Source organism: Cucumis melo, chromosome 4 (assembly GCF_025177605.1).
Source record: "Cucumis melo cultivar AY chromosome 4, USDA_Cmelo_AY_1.0, whole genome shotgun sequence".
Classification (NCBI taxonomy): domain Eukaryota; kingdom Viridiplantae; phylum Streptophyta; class Magnoliopsida; order Cucurbitales; family Cucurbitaceae; genus Cucumis; species Cucumis melo.
Genome location: NC_066860.1, coordinates 21,757,242 through 21,779,545, shown reverse-complemented (window position 1 = coordinate 21,779,545; position 22,304 = coordinate 21,757,242). Strand labels below are relative to the sequence as shown.

The 22,304-nt window shown below is 33.9% G+C and overlaps 1 protein-coding gene across 2 annotated transcripts; it reads left to right on the top strand.

The window, feature by feature from the left end:
• The first annotated feature begins 658 nt into the window (after window positions 1-658).
• Window positions 659-9,784, top strand: LOC103502793 (pumilio homolog 5). Of its 2 annotated transcripts, XM_008466882.3 has the most exons (10): window positions 660-918; window positions 2,701-3,373; window positions 3,773-5,208; window positions 5,311-5,452; window positions 5,624-5,731; window positions 7,061-7,273; window positions 7,407-7,517; window positions 7,818-8,012; window positions 8,210-8,381; window positions 9,241-9,784. In XM_008466882.3, the coding sequence occupies exons 2-10, from the start codon at window positions 2,726-2,728 to the stop codon at window positions 9,261-9,263; spliced, it is 3,048 nt and encodes a 1,015-aa protein (XP_008465104.2). In that variant the 5' UTR covers window positions 660-918; window positions 2,701-2,725; the 3' UTR covers window positions 9,264-9,784. The 2 variants fall into 2 exon arrangements, with proteins under 2 accessions (XP_050939718.1, XP_008465104.2); XM_051083761.1 differs by having other exon boundaries at window positions 659-918; window positions 8,210-9,290.
• The last annotated feature ends 12,520 nt before the right edge of the window (window positions 9,785-22,304 follow it).

Below are 22,304 nucleotides of genomic sequence, written 5' to 3'. Positions count from 1 at the left end.
TTGGCTAGACGATCATTATAGATTTTTTTTTTTCAAACTTTGGTGTAAACGATTTTTTCAATATTCTTTATACACAATCTTTTAGTTTTTGTTACCCTAATTTAAATATCTAACCAGATTCTTTATACACCATCTTTTAGATAACCAAATCTAAAAGTAGAAAAGAAAAAAAGAAAGACGATACATGTAGCGAATGAAAAAAAAAACGAAAAAGAAGAAAGAGGAAGAAACATGCGTAAACAAAGAGAGAAAAACAAAAAAGATAGAGAAAGAAATAGCTTTGGTTATAGAGAGAACAAAAAGATGGAAAGAAAAATGTGGAATATTTAAAAAATGACTACATTTGTTACGTCGGTAATTTGTTATATTTAGAAAAATTTAGCAAAGTATAGTCAAACAAAATTTTTAATTAAAGATTCGGATGGATAGTTATGTAAAACATTATGATTGAGTAATTTATACAAACTTGGGTAAAAATTGATTTTCTTAATTTAAAAAAAAACAATAAAAAAAAAAAAACAAAATATGATTGATCTCAAAACTAAAGAATAGAAGCAATAATATTATTAAATAAAAGAAAAAAAAAAGAAAGAAAAAGAAAAAGAAAAAGAAAAAATAAGAGCATAACATTAATATTAATTTAATTTACCAACTCTCTCTCCCCCAAGTTCCCAACCCTTACGCCTCACTGTGTTATGCTTATGGGTTTTGGAAGCAAACATACATTAATTTTGTCTTTGAAAAAACACCTAAAATCCATCCTTCCCCTTCCTCCTCTTCATCTCTCTCTCCAAACCTTTTCATTCTTGGGTTTATCCCCCTGCCTCGCCTCTGCACAATTTCTCTTCGTCTTGGCTTCGGACTCTCAATTTCCTTCTTCTTCTTCTTCTTCTTCTTCTTCTTCTTCTTCTAATTCTGGTAACCCCTCCTCTGCTTCATCTCTTTTCAATCATCAGCATCTTCTAAATTATCAATAACGAATTCTTTTATAGTTGCTAACTTGTTTATTGCCCACCCTCTTGGAACTTCTTACTTCGCTTACTTCTTTCTGTGTCATCCTTTTCTATTTCATTTTGACTTTCTTTTTTGTTTGCTTTCGAGTAGTTTAAGTTCTTTCTTTTTGGTTCAATTTCTAGGGAATTTGTTGAATTCAAGGAGTAGAGTAATCTTTAGGTGTTGAATAATATGCTCTGTTTGTTTTGGCTGCACTTAGCTTTGGTTTTGACTCTTGCAAGTTCAATTATGGTCAAACTCTGTCCTCCTGATAAACTAGCTTTGATCTTGGGATTCTCATTTCTTGCTTCTGTTTCCTCTTTCGAAGGATATAGAAAAACAGAATTCATGTTTGATAAAATTGCTAATGAAATGACAATAGAAATGTGCTTGTTACATATTTTATTCAAAATTTTAATTAAAATTTTTACGTAGCAATTATTAATTCTTAAAAGACAAAATATTCAAAACTACTCTGTTGTGTTTTACTTTTTAATTGTTATTATATTTTTTTAATTATTAAAAACGGTAAGTTTATGCTTTTTGTTAAACAATGAAATGAGAAGCTGCATACTTGTTTTTATAATCTTCATAAACTGTTAAACAAAAATCTAGGAGCAAATGATAAATATCCAAATCTTATGTTTCTTAAAGACTGGAAACAAGAATCAGAAAAACCCCTCGCCTATTTGTTCCAAGTACTTGTCACTGTAGTGGAAATTTGAATGATTAGTGATTGTTCCTGTTTGTAGGATCAAATATCTGAACATTGCTCAGTTGATTATCACTTGGAGCATGAAAATGGGAATGTTCTTCCTGTTCCTTTTATCTATCGGATATATTGTTTATGGTAAACTGAACTTTCATTGAGAATAAATGAAAGAGTAAAATGACATACAAAAAAGAAGCCCACGAATGTAGGAGGAGCCAAGCTACAAACCGCTAGAAGAGGCTCCAGTCTAGTAAAATATGACCTACAAGTAGTTACAAAAAGACTTAGTCACTTATGCCTAAAGAGAAACCTAAAATCCAACTAGGGACCAAACATGGAGATAAGATATCCCTTTGCTCTCTGTAGATTAAATTATTTTTTCAGACCAAAGACCTGACAAAATGAAACAACTCCTTCCTGCAATGAAGACAACCCTTTCTCATGGGGCTCTTATATATGTTTAGATATTTGATTCTTCTTCTTCTTTGATCACCTTTTCTTCTTGGCTCAGTTTCTGGACTCCTCCTCTGTTATTCCACATAAATGTAGAAGTTTTACTTTAGAGTTCTTTTTATTTGGTTTATTTCAAAGGTAACTGCAACAGATTGATGTACTATATTATTATTATTATTAATGTAGAATTGGGTATTGAGCTTTATTGCATTTACATGTGTGCATGTGAATTTTCTTACACTTTGGTCCATGAGATATTGCACTCTCTTTTTTCCTGTAAATATAGTGCACACGCTTTTTTCCTTAGATCATATCACTGAAAGTTTTGCCCCCTGTTGGGAAAAAAATTATGTCAGGCAAGCTAGAGATTAGGAAGTTAAGAGTTCAAGTGCCAGGATTTACCTTTAGCACAATTTTTTGTCGTATTGCCACGAACTAATAAGCTGTTGATATAAATTGTTTCATTTGGTATCATGTTATCATATATGAACGCTGCTGATTAACAAATTGTGCTAAAGGGATCTTTTTTCTTCTGATTGAAGGATTTCATATCATTCTAATAATAGGATGGCAACTGAGAGCCCTACCAGAATAGTGGACAGGATGGGTGATAGAAACTGGCCCTCTTCTAAAGATATAGCGACATTTGGATCTCCATTTAAAAACATTGCGTCTGAGGAGTTGGGATCAATCTTAGAGAGGCATAATTTTCATAGAAATATGTCGGATTCAATTCCCAATCGGAGTGGTAGTGCACCACCAAGTATGGAGGGTTCTTTTGCGGCTATTGGCAACCTGTTAACTCAGCAGGACAGTAGTCTAGTTACAAGCTTGTCTACTTTATGTGATGCTTTAGAAAATTGTGTGTCAGAAGAACAGCTACGCTCACATCCAGCTTATTTTGAATACTATTGGGCCAATGTTAACTTGAATCCAAGGCTTCCTCCTCCTCTCATATCACGAGAGAATCGTAGATTGGTGCGACATATTGGTGGATTAGGCAAAAATCGGAGATTGAGCTCGACAGATGATACTGCTGGTGAACTCTTACATGTTTCCAAAGGCTCCCTTTCTACTCATCAGGAGGAGACTTCAGAAGATAGACTGCCGGAGCAAGTTTCAGAGAACTTTATAGAGAAGAATGGTGCTGCTTTGCCTGCAAAGAACAAATCTTTTATCACAAGTCACCATAAGAGCTTGGTTGATTTGATACAGGTACTGTGTACCATTTTTAGCTTAGATCATTGTGATGCTTGTCTTTAGTCAAGATTGAGAATATTGTGATGTTAGGGAATAACAACGTTCTCAACTCTAATATTCGTTTTTAAGACTGCAATAGATCTTTCTTATTACCTTTTATTTAATTGGTTTAGAACTAAGTCTTCCAAAACTATCTTTATTTTCTGGCTTTACCGTCTGGTGCTCAAAGTTATCTTTAATGTGCTAATATCATTTATATCGCCTACTTTTTATCTAAAAAAAAATAGCTTGTATAATTCTAAAATTTCAACCTGTTTAGGTCATTTGGATATTTATTATATTAGATTCTGCACCAACCCTGTATTCCTTTTTCTTATATAAAAAAAAAAAAAAAAAAACTTCGGGTATGTGCAGGAAGACTTTCCTCGGACCCCTTCTCCTGTCTATAATCAATCACTTTTAGCAACCAGTTCAACAACAGAACAAGCAGTTGAGGGTGATTTGGATGCTATTGCCTCTGGTGTTTCATCTTTAAGCATTTCGAAAGTAGTGGAGTCAAATTCATGCTCTCCCATTCTGGAGCCTAGCAATGTGATTACGGATCCAATGGGGTTAATAAACGATGAAGCTCCTCCAAAGAAATCTCAAAATGCAGAGAAATCCAACAGAGCACGTAGCCCACACCTAGAGGGATCAAGGGTGAAAAATGTTAGTCAGGAGAATGTCGCAGAAAAATCTGGGACAGTTGGGCATGATATTCCAAAATTAGAATCTAGAGCAAAAGCATCCAATGTTGAGAGTACTAGGAATAAACTTGATCATCAATCTTACGGGAGAAATCATCCACATATTTATTTTTCAAAGCAGCAACCCTTTCCATGTCCAGCTCCAGATATTCAGTCCCAGATGGTTTCTCAAGGAATTAGTCATCTAGAAGTTGGACTCGAAAACTTTTCACATGGACAGCGTAATTTTTCAACTGCTGAGGTGCAAGCAGCATTTCATTCTTCAGGACTCACTCCTCCCTTGTATGCCACAGCAGCAGCATATGTGGCTCCAGGAAATCCATTTTATCATAATTATCAACCATCAGGTTTATTTAGTCCTCAGTTCAATGTGGGAGGATATGCTCTGGCTTCCACAGTTTTTCCTCCATTCATGTCTGGTTATCCTACACATGGTGCTGTTCCATTGCCGGACCCTTCTGTTTCGAACTTTAATGGTCGAACTGCTGGTGTTTCAATAGGAGAAAATATTCCATCTGTGGGAGACTTACAACACATGAGCAAGCTTTATGCTCAACCTGGATTTGTTTACCCACCTTTTGTGGACCCTGCTCATGTACAATATGGTCAACGTCCAATAGAAGATACTTATGGTGGTTCAGTTCATCATGGTCAATTGGGTTCTAGAAGTTTTAGTCATATGCAGATTAATTCTTTTGGTTCACAACAAGATTCAAATGTTTCTTCTTATTTGAATGACAATAAAATTCAGTCACCAACAAATGGGGGTTTTAGCCTCTTGAGTCAGAGAAAAGGGATTACTGGCGGTAATTATGGAAATTCTTCTAACATGAGTGGCATCATTCAACTTTCAGCCCCATCTCTTGCAAGCCCTGCTTCACCCTCATCTCCAGTAGGTGGGGTGAATTATCTAGGCCGACGGAATGAAATGTGGTTTCCTTCAGGTTTAGTTCGTAATGCAGGGGACTATTCTGGTTGGCAGGGGCAGAGGGGCTCCAACAGCTTTGATGACTCCAAAAGGCACTCTTTTCTTGAAGAATTGAAATCGAGCAACGCACGGAAGTTTGAACTTTCTGATATTGCCGGGCGTATTGTTGAATTCAGGCATTGTTCTTGAGCATCTTTCTCCATAAGTTTGCAATATGTAGTAGGAATAATAACTTACTTTCATATGGATCATGATTTTCTACACCTATTTTACTTCAGTGTTGATCAACATGGGAGTCGCTTTATTCAACAGAAGCTTGAGCACTGCAGTCCCGAAGAGAAGGCATCTGTGTTTAAAGAAGTTCTTCCACATGCCTCTAAACTAATTACTGATGTTTTTGGAAATTATGTTATCCAAAAGGTATATTCTAGTCCTAAAAATATGCACCTTGTTTTTTTTTTTTTTTTTTTTTTTGTGTGTGTGTGTGTGTGTGATATGTTTGTTTTTCATTTTCCAGTCCTAATAGTCTGTCCCAGACTTTTGCATTCAATGATGCATGTGCAACAACTAATTTTCTCATGCCTTACACAGTTCTTTGAACATGGAGCTCATGAGCAGAGGAAGGAACTTGCTGATCAACTTGCTGGACAAATATTGCCTCTAAGCTTGCAGATGTATGGTTGTCGTGTGATTCAGAAGGTAGATAGTCACAAACCACATGGCAAAGTGTTACAAGTTTTTATCGCTTTTCATATTTGCATTTTCCATTTGAGAAGACTCGTTGGATTATCAATTCATCAACTCTCGATTTGGACATTGAAGGGATTTATAGTTTCAATCATTGCTGGAGATGTTGGGCAGGTGGTGTTGCATAATGGTTAACTGTTTAATATTGGGTCTTTGGGTTCTAACTTATAAAATTTCTTTATGGGGATTTATTGAGGCTGTCATTTTTGCTTATCTGATTAGAAATTGCTTGTTTGAGTTTTTTGGGGGTGTTTTTTTTTGTCTGGTATAGGGACTATTTTGTTACGATGGATAAGATTCTATTTCATTCTTCTATGGGGAGAGAAAGTAATGTTCACTTGAGGGGTGCTCTTTTTTCCTTGTTTTATGGTGTACTGAATTGATAGGACTAATATAAACTCTAGCGATTTGGAGAAATTTTTGGGGAAGTTCGATTTCTTTTTAGCTTTATTTTGCCTCACATTGGGTAGCTGATGTGCACAGACTAACAACAAAGACCTTAAGATCCTTTTGAGCATCAGCTGCTAAAGCTTGAATTTGTAATGGGCATATACTTTTAAAGACACATGTAACTGTTCACTAGACCTTATTCTTTTGACTTTGATTTGAGCCCTTAGTCTTTTCCTGTTTAGCTCCTGTTTAGGAAGCTTGCCTTTAGTTGGTCTGTGTTTGTTGGCCCGTGTCCTCTATGCAAGTCTATCTATTCTGGTACAGAATATAAAGCGAATGTGATTTAAGGGAACTAATAAATAGAGTTTATTTTGAATAGTGAAGGAATTACAATTGTTGGTTCACTTTAGTTAGCATGTTTTGAGATTGCTTAAGTCAGAACCTCCTCTTGGTGCTCTGTTTCCAATCTTGTACAGACTATTCAATTCGAGTCATTAGTTTAAAAATGCAGTGCTTTATTTCTTCTACTTCTATTAATTAGCATGTAATCTCTTGCTAAGTGTTTGCATTGTATTTGTTTCCATCTCCTGTGGGTTATTTCAGTTTTCTCTTCTTTATTGTATTTTGAACATTGTCTCGTGAAGAGGCTTGTCTCTGTTTTACAAAAGAATTGTTGGTTTACTTTGAGTTTAATCAGCCTGTTTTCTCATGATGTTTCAAGTGAATTTTGCCGAGTTATATAGTCTACTTTTATATAATGAATTTTGCCAGTCATATCATCTACTGCTGCATAATGAATTTTGCCTGACTTGTACATCTACTGTTTTATGGTGAGTCAATGCCATGGTAATAATTCCCTAAGCCCTTCACATATGCTTGATGCTTCTTTAGGCACTCGAAGTTATTGAACTGGATCAAAAGACACATCTCGTGCGAGAACTTGATGGTCATGTTATGAGATGCGTTCGTGATCAAAATGGGAATCACGTTATACAGAAGTGTATAGAATGTGTTCCTTCAGAAGAAATTGGTTTTATAATTTCTTCTTTTGAAGGCCAAGTCGCCACTCTTTCCACTCATCCATATGGCTGCCGTGTTATCCAGGTAGCAATGAACATGAAGTGGATGTGACATGTGATAAACTTAATGTTATGTCTTTCTTTCTTTTTCTTTTTCTTTTTAATTAAGTAAAAAGTTCGATCTTCATTTGGTTTGCTCATTTTCAATACTGTAACAGAGAATTTTGGAGCATTGTTCAGATGAGGCCCAGAGTCAGTGTATAGTGGACGAAATATTGGACTCTGTTTATGGTCTTGCTCAAGATCAATATGGAAACTATGTCATTCAGGTTTTAGTTTTTACTCACCTTTTTATTATCACTATTTACTTTCTACAATGTAGGCTTTTTCCGTGGATTTGACATTTGTGTTATTTCACAAAGAAACTATTTAGAACTATGTCAATTTATAAGTTGCATACTTCAATGTGAAGAAATATTATATAGCATGTTTTTTATAGCCAAACTGGAAAAGGTTTCCATGCTAGTTCCCCATTAGAACTTGATTTCATCAGAAATTGCTCTTAACTCTTCAGTGCCATGGGAGTAAGTCTTATAAATGAGTATGTAATCTATATTTTGTTGATATAGCATGTTCTTGAGAGGGGAATGCACCATGAAAGAAGCCAAATTATCAGCAAGTTGACTGGAAAGTTTGTGCGGATGAGCCAGCATAAATATGCTTCAAATGTCGTTGAAAAGTGCTTGGAGCATGGTGATACGATTGAAAGAGAGTTGATAATTGAGGAAATTATGGGGCAATCTGAAGAAAATGATACTTTGTTGGTATGTCGGTAAAGCTTTCAAGATATTATGGATTACATTTGTTAGTAAAATGTAATCTTAGGCGTAGTTTCCATCCAAAAGTAGTTTGATTATTTCAATGTTTGTATAATTTCCAATACTTCAATATCCACTCAATCTTCCCAATGTGTTAGTTGATACTCAGCTGTGACTGACTTTTTCCTTGTACACTGTCTCAGGCAATGATGAAAGACCAGTTTGCAAATTACGTTGTTCAGAAGATAATTGAAATATGCAATGATGATCAACGAGAGAGGTTGTTGAATCGTATTAAAGGTCATCTTCAAGCTTTGAAGAAGTATACTTACGGGAAACACATAGTTGCTCGACTAGAACAGTTGTCGGGTGAAGGTGCGTTTATATATTACCCTAACAAACTGTTTGCAACTAACAACAGGAGAATAGATCATCAACCTCATTAACTATGCGCGAAACTGACCAAAATAGAGAAAAATGCATATCTTGAATTCTAGGAATTCTGTTAAATGTAACACTTGTTAAGTAGAATTCTGTTAAATGTAACACTTGTTAGTATTCTACCAGAAGTTAGCAATCAATCAAGTTTTCAGCTGTTGCTTTTTGTATATTATTGGTTTATTGGTTTAAATACTTTATAGTACTTTGGTCCCTGTATTTTTTGTTTTGGTTCATTTGAGCCCTTATACTTTCAACTTTTGTTCATTTTGATTTCTATACTTTTAACTTGTTGGTTCCAATCCTCTCAAAATGTTTGGTTTGGTCTTTGTACTTTCAAGTTTCAGTATTGGTTCATTTTAGTCCTTTTACTTTAAAAAAGTGGCTATTTTGGTCTTTTCTTTTTCATTTCTAACATATCAAAATAGTCATTTTTTAAAAGTTCAAGAACCAACCACCAAAATGAACTTTTGGAAGTACAATAACTAAATTGAACTTTTTGAAAGTATTGAGACCAAAAGCTAAAAGTGGGGGCCATCTTGCAATGTAATTCCCACCAAACAATGGGTAGAATCCTTTGCAGACAACTTAAATATGGACATTGTATTGCAACTGGTAGAGTGGCTTATTGCCACGATCTATTGAGATTCAGTCCTTCGAACGAAAGCATTGAAACTAAAATAGACTAAAGTTAAAAGTACAGAAACCAAAATGAACCAAAGTAGAAAATAGAGACCAAAGTAATATTTAAAACTTATTTGGTTTACAACCACTGAGTATGATATGTTGGGTGCAGAAAGCCAAGCGTCAGCAGCTTGAGGAGTTTAGAAATTGGGAGTGGAAGCGGATGAATGAAAAGAAGAGATAAGAGGCAGGTTCCATTCTTTGGTTGAAGTAGTAGTGGTTATGTTCTCAACTCAACTGCTTGATTGGTAGTATAATGGTATATGAGATGTATGTATGTATATTTATGTGTATATAAATGGTTAATGATGTTAACTGTGAAGAAGGTGAGTAGGAATGGAATGAATGGCTGCTTGCTTAATCAGGTGGGTGCTGCAGAGTTTCATTTGACTAGGCTCTCACCACCTCACATATAAACATTTGGTAGGTACAACAGCCTTAAATTCTACTGCAAATCGCTGCGCTGCTGCTCTTCTATGCCCAAATCTTAACGCATGCAAGAGTAAGACTTTCCAGCGGACCTATTTTCTTTCACTCTAAATGCTAATACACAAGTTCTTAGTTCTTGTTTCATGTTTTTAGCTATAGACAGCAATTGATGTGGCTGAATAATATAACAATATTACATAATGCAGAAACTATAGTTATCGTTTCAATTTATTGCCACCTACAATTTGGATGAGGTTTTTAAGTTATCATTCAATTTTCCATTTAATACATAAACTTTTTTTGGTTTTGTTTTCTGTTTTAGTAACAGGTACGTCAAGGCAGCATATCTTGAATCTCAACGTTAACACTCCAACCATGTGTTGGTTAGGCATGGATGGTTAAAACATGAACAACTTTATTTCTCTCAAACAAATTTTAAATTCCAAATTCCATGAACTTCATTACTAATGGGCTGAAGAAACAATGATGAGAAATGTGGGCCTATCAAGAGTACATGGAATTAGACACAGAACTACGATAAATGTTAGTTATAGGTGGAAATAGAAAAATATTCAATAGAAAATTTTGAATGAATTATTGGAAAAAATTGCACTAAACGCCTCTAATTTATGAATTTTGTTATACTTACATCCTTAAGTGTTGCAATTAGGTCGTTGGATTAGTTAATAGTTTAATTATTTAGCTATTAAATCTAGGTTATTTTAATATAAAATTGCATAGATTTAGTATTTTACATAGCAAAATCAACTCCAAAATAGCACATAAACTGTAAATGACATTTAGTGTTAACTTTGAAAAAAGGTTGAGAATGGAAAATAAGCTTCTAAATTTTTGTATATTTATATAGAAAATTTAGACGAGGCAAATTGCTACAAAGTTTTAGAAAAACAAATTTCTAAAGCAATCGACGATTGTAGAATTGAAAATTCAGATTCAGTTTTGGGCAATGATTTCAAGGATTTTGTAAATCAATTCTGGCAAATTAGGACGATCCATGAACCCTTCAGAAGCAACCACAACCTCTTGAGATCTATAGAAAGGCTCTCAAAGCCCTTCATGGACCATCCATTCTTCATTCTACCCAAAAGAAAATTATGCACCTTTCTTTATTGTTTTCCCTAGCATTCTTGAAGATTTTAGCTGCAACACTTGCAAAAGTTGGGATTGTAATATCTTGATTCGTCTTGAAAAAACTTGAATCGAGGTAGATGAAGACTAGTGTGGATCTCTCTTTTAAGTTTTAGTTTGTTTGTGTTGTTCTTCATTGTATTAACTTCTAAGTTTAGGTTAGTTTGATTTATGGATCTCACTTCTTCAAGTTAAATTTTCAGGAACTTCATTTCTGTAATGTTTAGTTCATCTCACAGCAGTAGACACGATAATTCAGTGTGTTCAGTTTCAGTTTCAGTTTCAAGTTCTTGTCTCTCACGTATCTCAACTCTTTGTCATTTTAATTGAAAGTGTTTCTCACAAATTTTCTACAGATCATTTTGATCCCATCTCACCCAAAAGTTGAGGCTGTTACAACTTGAAATCCCTTGCAAAGGAGAAGACAAGATATATGTTGTTTGTCTTCTAGCGGACTTGCATGTATGATTATTTTTATATGAAGTACAAAGTTTTCATAGAGGGGATTTTCAGACCCAGCAAATTGGTGAAATTCCAAAAATTCCCCAAGCTCACTTCAAACCCAAGGCATTGATTGCCGATTACTCCCAGCCCGATCAACTTCAGTGCACACCGCACACCGCACACAAATCTTCGGCTTCTTCCAATCGGTCTTCTTAAACAAATTTTCTTTTCTCCTTTTCTTCTTCTTCTTTTCAAATTTGCATGCCTTTTTACAATTCCTTTGTCACTGGTTCGCTTTCAACTTTTGTCTGTCTCCAATTTTGATTGCCATTTTCAATTCAATAACCCAGTTCACAATTTTTTTCAATTCACTTACCACCTCATCGAATTTCTTTTTCTCTTTTCAAAATCTTTCTAAACCCTTAGCATAAGAATGTTAACTAAAATGTCATTAATCGACAAGGGTAGATCAAATGATAGACCATATCACCATCTATCAATGATAAGACACTGATTATTACTATTATAGACAATGATAGACAACTATCGGTGTCTATCAACAGAGAATAAATGTCATCACCACTTTCTTGATTAGGTTCTTTTTTTTTATTCTACTTTATAATAATTTCATGGAGAATTAGTTTATTGTTTAACTATTTAATAAAAGTGATTATTCTCATTATTATTCAATTGCATGTTATTGTATAATAATATGCATGAATATATTATTATATTCTAAGTGTCCCTAATCGATTATTATTGTGGGAATAATAATAAATTAAGATTAATATGAGTTATAATTGATAATTATAGGATGATTATATATGTAGGGACATAAATTATAATCATATTCTTTTTATTAGAGAACAAGAATTGGACTGACATTTTTTTAGATTATTAAATAATTTTAAACAATTGATTATTTTGATTCTTAGACGTGAGATTGTCATAGTGTCAAACATAATAATTAATCTGTTATGTTGCTATCAAACATTATCTTTAATTGAATAATTATAAAAATTGTAATTAAATATGTTATGAATTATGTAGTGGACAATGATTAATCAATATGTAATCTGTCTCTCTTGTTATGGAGAGATATCTCAGGACCCCTCAATTAAGGGAGACGGTAGAAATGCATATGGTCGTGCAATGCATTAATAAGAGTATTAATGTCATTAATTATTTCAGCATGCTTATTGATAATTAGATAAGTTGATTTTGTCTATGTCTTATATTTAATTATAGATATCTCGTGATAAAATGATTAAAACAATAGTTATAGTAGGTCATATTGAATCATTGACTTAATTTAATTAGGTAGCCATAATGTCTTGCTAGAGACCAATTATGACTTGTGGGTCATAAAACGAGTTATGAGGTCATTGCCATTTTAAATTTAGAAATAACCGTGGAAATAACAAAATGAAAAATGGCAAAAAAACAGAAATAATAAGAATTATAGCAAAATCGTTGTTTACCTCCTTTTATTAATTATTTTTAACCCAATTATACCCCTTGATGTAGGATAATCCATTATTTCAGATACAGTGTATTTGAGTAGCTCCAAAAATGAAGCAAAATACCTAGGATTCACGAAGCCAGTGTATATCATAAACAACATTCAAATTTGGTAAATCTATTTTGTTGCTGGAGAATATTGCACCAACATCTCCTAAAATAATGTTAATATTTTCTATCAAATTTTTGGATTTTTATAATTCAAACAATTTTTTTTTGAATAATTTACCCTATATATGTTTAATAACAATTTGAATTTAAATTGTAGATCCTTATAAGATATTCAAATTCTTCACATTTCAAACAATTTATCAATAATTTATTAAATAATACATAATATATATTTTTAATAACTATTTGAATTTAAATTTTAGATCCTCCCCTAAAATAATACCAATTATGATTATCCACATATTTTTATTTTAAAAAATATATTCTTGTGCCAATTGTATAGATTAAAAAAAAAATACAAACTATATGTTTAAATCTATATACATATTACGTTAATTGTTTTGAGACGTTATGTTTATTTGTTAACGTTAATATTTACGTTATCTACATTTTTTTCATTAAGGTGTTTTGTTTATCACTACAAGAAAATTGCTATTTAGTGACAATTTTTTAGTGACGTAACAAATTTTTGTCAGTAAAAGTCATTTATAGCGACACAAAAAAAAATGTCACAAAAGATTATTATTAGCGACATATTTTAAATTTGCGTCACTAAAAGAATTAGCAACACAATAATAATGTCACTAAAAGTGTGATACCTTTAGAAACAAAAATAGATGTTGCTAAAAGTCTAAAAACTTTCCCCCCTTCATCTCCCTCCTCTTTTTTTCATTAAACAATTTTAATTAAAAAAACCCTTCCACCACACATTCTAAACCCGAAAAGCTCCATCTCCACTCATCTCCTCCACAACCGAACTAGAGATCTAAACGAACTAAGCGGCCGACGACGAATCTACACGACAACGGCCGGCCGACGACGACGACGCTTCTACAGCCACGCCACGGCCACGAATCTGCACCAGAACGCGACGGCCAGAACGAACCAGTGAATCCGACGAACGCCACGGCCACGGACGCGACGCCCACGAATCTGCACCAGAACGCCACGGCCACGAATCCGACGAACGCCACGGCCACGGACGCGAGACCACGAATCTGTACCAGAACGCCACGGCCACGAATCCGACGAACGTGACGGCCACGGACGTGACGACCAACTGGATGAACTACCCGACGACCACCAACCTCGAACGGTTCTGAAAGCTGCTTCTTGCGACGATTCTGCCTGAACTTCCTTGAACACTTCTGCTCCACACCCACGACAACCTAAGACATTCCGGTGAGATTCTTAGTTTTTAAAAGTTTTAGGGCAGTGTATTTGGATTTTTATTTGTTGAATATTTATTCTCTTATTTAGTTTTAAGATTGGGTTTTATTCTTACAGTGTTTGCATAGTCTTGATTAATGTTTAAATTTAAGTAATGTCTTGTTGAATATTTATTTTGTTAAAGTGAAGTTGTGAGTTTAGATTGTTGTTGTTAATAGAACAACAACAATATAATTTTTATTGACTTGATACGAAGATCTTGATTTTAGGTTTTGGGAGTTGTTTTGATTGCTCTTTCTCTTTGTAAGTGTAATTGTTGTTGTTTCGAATGTGTGATTGTATACTTTATTATTAAGCAATTTACATATGACTCTAATTCTAACACATGGATTTTTAACTTAGGTACTTTAAGTGTTGTACTTATTATGGATCGAAGTTGGATAAATTTAAAAGATCGAGCTTCTAGTGAATATTTTGATGGTATTGCTAACTTTATCAAAATTGCAACTAATCATTTAGACAAAGAGGAAAGAACAAGATGTCCTTGTTCAAATTGTTTGAATGTCAATTGGAATAGATTAGACGTTATAAAACGTCATTTATATAAATATGGTATGTCTCCGACTTATAAGCGATGGATATTTCACGGAGATACTGTTGACCTTTCTCCATTTTTAAGGTCTAATTCGAGGTTTCTAGGTGCAACGTTTTCCAATGTAAGTGAATGTAAATCTTAGAGAAAACATTGGAGTTAGAGATACTATGGATGATGAGATGGTAGAGATGATTCATGATCTACATGGGCCAATGTTTGAAGAATGTAGAAGAGAATCAAACGAGCAAGATGAGTCCGATAAAATAAGTGGAATGTTTCCTGAAATAGAAGAGGAGTTATATCCGGGATGTCTAAAGTTCACTTCATTTAATTTTTAGTGAAACTTATGCACATTAAGGTACTTAATCGTTGGAGTGACAAATCCTTTGATATGTTGCTTGAACTATTAAATGAAGCCTTTCCGAATGGTGTGAAGCTACTTGTCTCCTACTATGAAGCTAAGAAGAGACTACGTGACCTAGGGATGGGATATGAATCAATTCATGTGTGCAAATTTGATTGTGCTTTATTTTGGAAAGATTATGCATCACTTGAAAATGTCCGCATTGTGGAGAGTCTAGATATAGGTTGAATGATAGAAAGGGGAAACAAATTCCACATAAGGTGCTAAGATATTTTCCACTAAAGGCAAGGTTGCAAAGATTATTTCTTTCAAAACATACCGCATAGGATATGAGGTGGCACAAAGATAAGAGGTGTGAAACTGAAAGTATACTTCGACATCCTGCTGATGCTGAGGGTTGGAAACATTTTGATGAACAATATCCTTGTTTTGCTTCAGACGCTCGAAATGTCAGATTAGCACTTTCTTCGGATGGGTTTAATCCATTTGGAAACATGAGCACATCATACAGCATGTGGCCAGTAATACTCATTCCATACAACTTGCCTCCTTGGAAGTGTATGAAAGCACCATTCACTTTTCTATCTTTACTCATCCCTGGTCCAAGATCTCCTGGCAAAGAAATTGATATTTACTTACAACCATTGATAGATGAGTTAAATGAGTTGTGGGTGGATGGTATTCAAACATACGATAGTTTCAGTGCTTCTTTCTTCCAACTCCGAGCTGCACTGTTGTGGACAATAAATGATTTTCCAGCTTATGGTGATTTATCTGGTTGGAGGACAAAAGGTTATAAAGCATGCCCGGTTTGCAATGTTGATACAAGCTCAATGAGACTAAAGAGCAAAATTTGTTATATGGGACATCGTAGATATCTACCTCTAACACATGTATGGCGTAAAAGTAGGCAACATGATGGAAAACAAGAATTACGAGCAAGTCCAAATATTTTATCTGGACAAGATATTATAAATCAATTGAATTCTATAAGTTTTCCACTATTGAGCAAGAATCCTACAAGACGTGACATCAAACGAAAAAGGACAAATTGTGAGCACAATTGGACTAAAAAAAGCATTTTTTTCAATCTTCCTTATTGGCAAAACCATAAACTACGTCATAAACTAGATGTGATGCATATTGAGAAAAATATTTGTGATAACTTGGTAGGTACGATATTGAACATTGATGGAAAGACTAAAGACACCATTAAAGCTCGTGAGGATCTAGCTAACTTGAAAATAAGAAAGGAGCTTCACATATAAGAGATTGGAAATAAACGTGTAAAGCCTCATGCTTCCTACAAGTTAACTGCTGCTGAAAAAGTTGACTTTTGTACGTTCTTGAAGTCTGTGAAGTTTCCAGATGGTTTTGCATCCAACATATCTCGTTGTGTTAATTTGAAGGAAGGCAAAATATATGGTTTAAAGAGCCATGATTGTCATGTTTTATTACAAAGACTTCTCCCAATCGGCATTCGACCATATCTACGTAAGGACATTTCTACTACTATATCAGAGTTGTCAAATTTCTTCCATGCTCTATGTAAAAAAACTTTGAGCATATCAGAACTAGACAAAATGCAAGATGATATAGTAGTAATCTTATGTAAGTTGGAAAAGATCTTCCCACCAGCTTTTTTTAACGTGATGGTCCATTTAGCTGTCCATTTGCGGTGGGAAGCAAGAATTATTGGACTTGTTGGATATAGTTGGACGTATCCAATCGAAAGGTATGTGAATTCTTTATTGCTATTACTTTTATGATGTAGGATACCGACATATGTAATTTCTTTCATGCTGTCTTAGGAGTTTGTGTTATTTGAAGCAATATGTTAGAAACAAAGCTCGACCTAAGGGTTCAATTGCAGAAGCTTATGTCATAAATGAATCTTTGAACTTTTGTTCTATGTATTTACGTGGCACTGAAACAAGGTTTAATAGAGGGGATCAAAATAATGATGACATTGATGATGAGGAGATCAACAATTGTGGTCTATCAATTTTCTCTCAACACATAAGGTGGTTAGGTGGTGTCGGATTTCGACAACTAACCCCTGATGAGTTAGAGAAATCACATTGGTACATTCTAAACAACTGTGACGAAGTGGAACCTTATCTCCAGTACGTATCACTTTGCTTAAATTCATTTTTAATATTTTAAATATGACTAAAAGGTTACACGAACTTGCAAAACATAGGGAGCATATGAGGATCCTTGAGTCGAGTAATGGAAATGGTGATTTGTATAAGAGACAACAATTAGAATTTCCTACTTGGTTCAAAGCAAAGGTATGTCTTTTTTTGTGGTTGTACATTGCATTATACAATTTTTTGTTACATTAAGCAATGCATTTTTTATTAGGCTCAAAGGTTGCATTATGATAAATTCATATCCGATGATTTGTATGCCCTTGCTTGTGGTCCGAATGATTTTGCTCGCTCTTATAGCGGGTGTATAGCAAATGGAGTTCGATTTCACACTAAAGATCGTGATAGTCGTCGGACCAGTCAGAATAGTGGAGTAATGGTGCCAGGTGGTGATGAAACATGACAAATATTTTTCTATGGCGAACTACATGAAATTATAAGGCTACAATACATTTTCATGAAGGTAGTGCTTTTTAAGTGTGAATTGTATGATACTAGTTTGAGGAAGAATCGAATTAACATAGTTGATGGCTTTACATCAATAAATATTCGTAACCGATGGTACAAAAATGAGCCTTTCATCCTTGTAAGTCAAGCAGCACAAGTCTTCTACGTAGATGATTACAAACTTGGTCAAGATTGGAAAATAGTTCAACAAATTCAACCAAGACATGTGTGGGATATTCCAGAAATAGAAAGTAATGAACTAGAAGTAACATCGGATGAAACCATATCTACATGTTATCCTAGAGTTGAACATAACCTAGATTCACAAACTTTTAATAGAGAAGACGTTGAACCTTCAATCATTGGAGACCAAGAAGACATTATTGCACAACTGCCTGAAGAAGCCTCAACCATGAAGCATTGGTTGATGAAGAAGAATTTGATTCAAATAATTCTAGCGATGAGTCAATGAGTGACGAAGATTATGATAACTACTAACTTTTAGTCATACTACGCCAAGGTTATACATAACTAACTATGATTTAATTTTATTTATGCATCTATTTGAATTGTACATTGTTTGTTCACTTACTTTAATGTTTATAGTTATATTTATGCATCAAAACATTTTGTAGGATGTCGTCAAGAAATTTTGGACCGGGAAATCGTAGTAGGTCATCTTCAAATATGAACGAAGCAAACAATTCTAATCAAAATAGTATTGGTGAGCAAGAAGTGGTGTCCATAGATTCAGACATTCAAAGTATGTATTCATTTTTATGTTAAATCTTCTAGTTTTCATACAACATTAGATGTATTAATATTAATATTTAGACTTAAATGAACCTTTGGTACAAGATTATCTTGAACATGAAATGAGCGTGTTGTATAGAGACTTTCGTTGTTCACTACACAAAAGCTACAAAAAGTATGACTCTCCAGCTGAAGCACGAAAACATCGTGACAAACGAGTGGCACGAGATTCGAATTGGGCTCGTTTATGTGATCGATGGGAACGAGAAGATTTTAAGAGTAGATCTGAAGCAAATTCTAAGGCACGATCTAAACTTCCATTCACCCATCGAGGTGGAACTTCAACATTTTTACGCCATAAGCAGAAAATGGTACGACATTTATTTTTGTATTGTAGTTATATATACTTTTTATATTTATAATTTTGGTTGTCACGTGTAGAAAGAAGAGGGTAAGGAAGTAAGTGAGATTGAATTATTTCAACTCACGCATTCCAATGAGAAGAATGGGTGGGTGAATGAGGCAAAAGAGAAATATGTAAGTAAAGTTGTATGTTCATTGTTGAAATTTTTCTTAACCTATAATGGATTGATACTATTATGTAATTATGGTGTAGGATGAGATGGTGGAATTAAAAACAACTTCATCACAAGAATGGAGTGAACCTCTTCTAGAAAGGGAAATATGTGACCGAGTATTGGGTAAGCGATCGGGGCATGTGAAGGGACAAGGTTGGGGACCAAGACCCAAGAATGCTAGAAATGAAACAATTCAACACAACACAAAAGAAGCAAATGCACAGATTGCTCACTTGCAAAGTATAGTTGAATCGCAACAAGCTACAATCGAAGCAATTTTAAGAAGATTATCCTGTCAAGAAGCTACCTCCAACATGGAACAAAGTTCAGAACAATCAAATGATAGTCAACAGGTAATTTTTTCAACTTAATTAGTTTGATATGAAGTGTCGGATTAGAGTAGTATATAGAAACATGGTATATTATGAATTGATATGACTATCCTACAGTTATGGTAGTCATATAAATATGGTCCTGAATTTGTTGCTTTTGACTTAATTAGTTTGATTAGTATCATAATACTTTGAAGTCGTTTATTTGAGTTTGATGGTAATGAATTGGTTGCTTTAGACATGTCCTCCTCCCTTTTTGTTCTTTTTTAAAAAGTTTGAGTTTATCCATTTGAGTATGACATATTTAAAGTGCCTAAGTTTCATTTTTGCTTTAGACATGCCCCCCCCCCCCCATTCTTTCAACTTAATTAGTTTGATACAAAGTGTTGGATTAGAGTAGCATGTGCGAATATGATACATTCATTCTTGTGATGATTTTGGTCCTTTGATGTAGACTTGCCCTCCCCCCCCTCCCCCCCCCCCCCCCCCCCAATTATTTTAGAATGTTTGGGTTTCGTCTGTTTGACTAGTGTCATAATGCTTTGAAGTCGTTTATTTGAGTTTGATGGTAATGAATTTGTTGCTTTAGACATGTCCCCCTTCCTTCTCATTCTTTTTTATAAAGTTTGAGTTTTATCCATTTGAGTATATTATATTTAAAGTGCCTAAGTTTCATTTTTTGCTTATATGTTTTACTTATTTATGTTGTTATATTGTTTTTCAGATTTGACGCACAATGGACTTCTGATGAATATGACAAGAGTTTGGTTCGTATCTTATAATTTTTTGTTATGCACATACTTTTGGTCCAAGTAGAAATTTTTTGTTGTGCACAATACTTTTGGTTTGTAGGTGTAACTTCTTGGTTATAGCTTGGAACTAACTAGATGTAACTTAGTGCTTATAACTTATGTTAACATTACTTAGAACTATTTATGAAGATGTTGAAGTTTTTTGATATATATTTCTTGTGATGAAGTTGGTGTTATTGCATGTTGCTTAGTGATAAGTTTTTAAAATTATTATGTTTGACATCTTATAACAGGTTTATATAATTAATCAATCATATATTATTTTTTATGTAATAAAATTCTTTTACTGACGCTTTCAATAACGTCGCAAAAGCATTGATTTTTATAAAAAAAATATTGTACGAGTTTTTAGTGGCACACTTCAATACGTCGCAAAAGCTATTTGTAACGATCCCAAAGTAACCTTCAGCAACAATATAATTTGTCACTAAAACATCAACTTTAGTGACATGTTCAAAACGTCACTATAGAAAATAAATAGTGACATAAATTATGTTACTAAAAGTAAGCCTTTAGTAACGCACAAACGTCACTAAAAGTTCATCTTTTGCGGCGCGAACGCTTGTATCGCTAAAACTTTAACCGACATGGAATCTGCGACAGTCCTAGTGACGAAGGCCTTTTCGTTGCTAAAACTATTAGCGACGCGTTATCAATCTTCAGTGACGCTTTCTGTGCGCCACTGAAAATGGAATTTCTTGTAGTGTATTGATGTTGGGGTCTATGTAGGTTTCAAGAAGACAATTTATGAGAAGGAAACGTGAATAAGAAGAGAAAGAAGCAGAAAATGAAGAGAAGGTATGTTGTCTACGCTGTTGTTCAATTCATAACATGTACTATATTTAGTAAATTCATAATATAACCTTTACCCAACAAATCTTGCTGAACAGATAATACTAAAAGTGAACAAGATAAACAAGAAGAACAAGACGAAGATGAAGAAGGACAAGGTGAGACGGACATGAATGAACAATGTAGTTCGGGGAAAAAAGAAACAACGGAAACAAATGAAGATCAATCAATAGAGAATAGAAAGAGAAAAAAGGATACGACAAAGGGAAAAAGGTAACAATCTATAACATCTAATAAATGTAAAAGTTATATTGAATTTTGTTATCAATTTCCTTTTTATAACATAGGTCAAGAGTGCTAATAAGGAAGAAAAGGCCAAAGAGGATAAAAGGACAAAAAGGGAAAGCACCAATGACACAAGAAAAACTGAGGTATGTGTGATATAATACTTAGTATGTATGAATTATGTATGCATAGAGTACAACGTATGTGATTGTTGTTTGATATCGAATACATTGTATTTGGAGGTAATTACACTGTATTTATGAATCTATTGCCTATGATTTCATCTATTTTGAAATATATTGAATCTGATTGATGCGAATTATAGTGTGTTTGTGTATTACGTTTGGAGTATTATGCATTATGGAGTGGGATACTTTGAAGTGTAGTTAACTTGTAGATTGTGTTCTGTTTCACTAACTGTACCTCAAAGTATTTGTGAATATCTGTTGTCTATGACCCAATATATTTTGGAATATGTTGAATTTGATTGTTGTGAATTACTATATATTTGTGTATTCCCTTTCGGTTGTTCAAAAAATCGAAGGGATATCTTTCAATATATTGTTTCGGTAATTTAAAAGAATAATTACATAAACAATTTATGTTTACAACAATATCTATATATGACCTATAATTAAAAAACGAAAAAAAATATTATATACTTTACATGTTTCTTTCTGACCTTGGCAAAATTTCAGAGATCACCTGAATGTGCTTTTGATAACTGTGAAAGATTTCCAGTTAACATTGTTGTACATGCCACAATTGAGAAATATAATGGTGCTGAGAATAAATTTTCCTAAGAATCAGAGCTCAAACGAACGAAAGAAGAATTGTGAAAACAAACCTTTGCACCAATGAAGAAGCTCACCTGATTCTGGAGTCGTTTTGATGAAAAAGATAGCTGGCAAGAGAAAAAAATCCCTTGATTTGCGCCAAATGTATGAAGACGTTGAAGGGGACGAAGTTGGAAGCTCCAATCATTTCTGGAACTGATTGAAGACTTTGAAGGTTTGAAGGGGACGAAGGGCTTCAAAAATATTGTTCTGTAGAATCTACGAAAGCGAAAGATAGGGAAGTTAGAAACTTTTCAGTTTTGAAGAGTTTCAAAGGTTTCAAGAATATTGTTTGGTGACCCTCTTTTCCTCAAGGTTTGCATACCCTTAAGTGTTTGAAAGGTT

Bases quoted from the DNA above. Each gene is read 5' to 3' on its own strand.
- LOC103502793 (XM_051083761.1), top strand. From the start codon at position 2,726: ATGGCAACTGAGAGCCCTACCAGAATAGTGGACAGGATGGGTGATAGA. The intron at 5,453-5,623 runs GTATATTCTAGT...TGCCTTACACAG, and splicing joins GAAATTATGTTATCCAAAAG to TTCTTTGAACATGGAGCTCA. The intron at 7,518-7,817 runs GTTTTAGTTTTT...TTGTTGATATAG, and splicing joins ATGGAAACTATGTCATTCAG to CATGTTCTTGAGAGGGGAAT.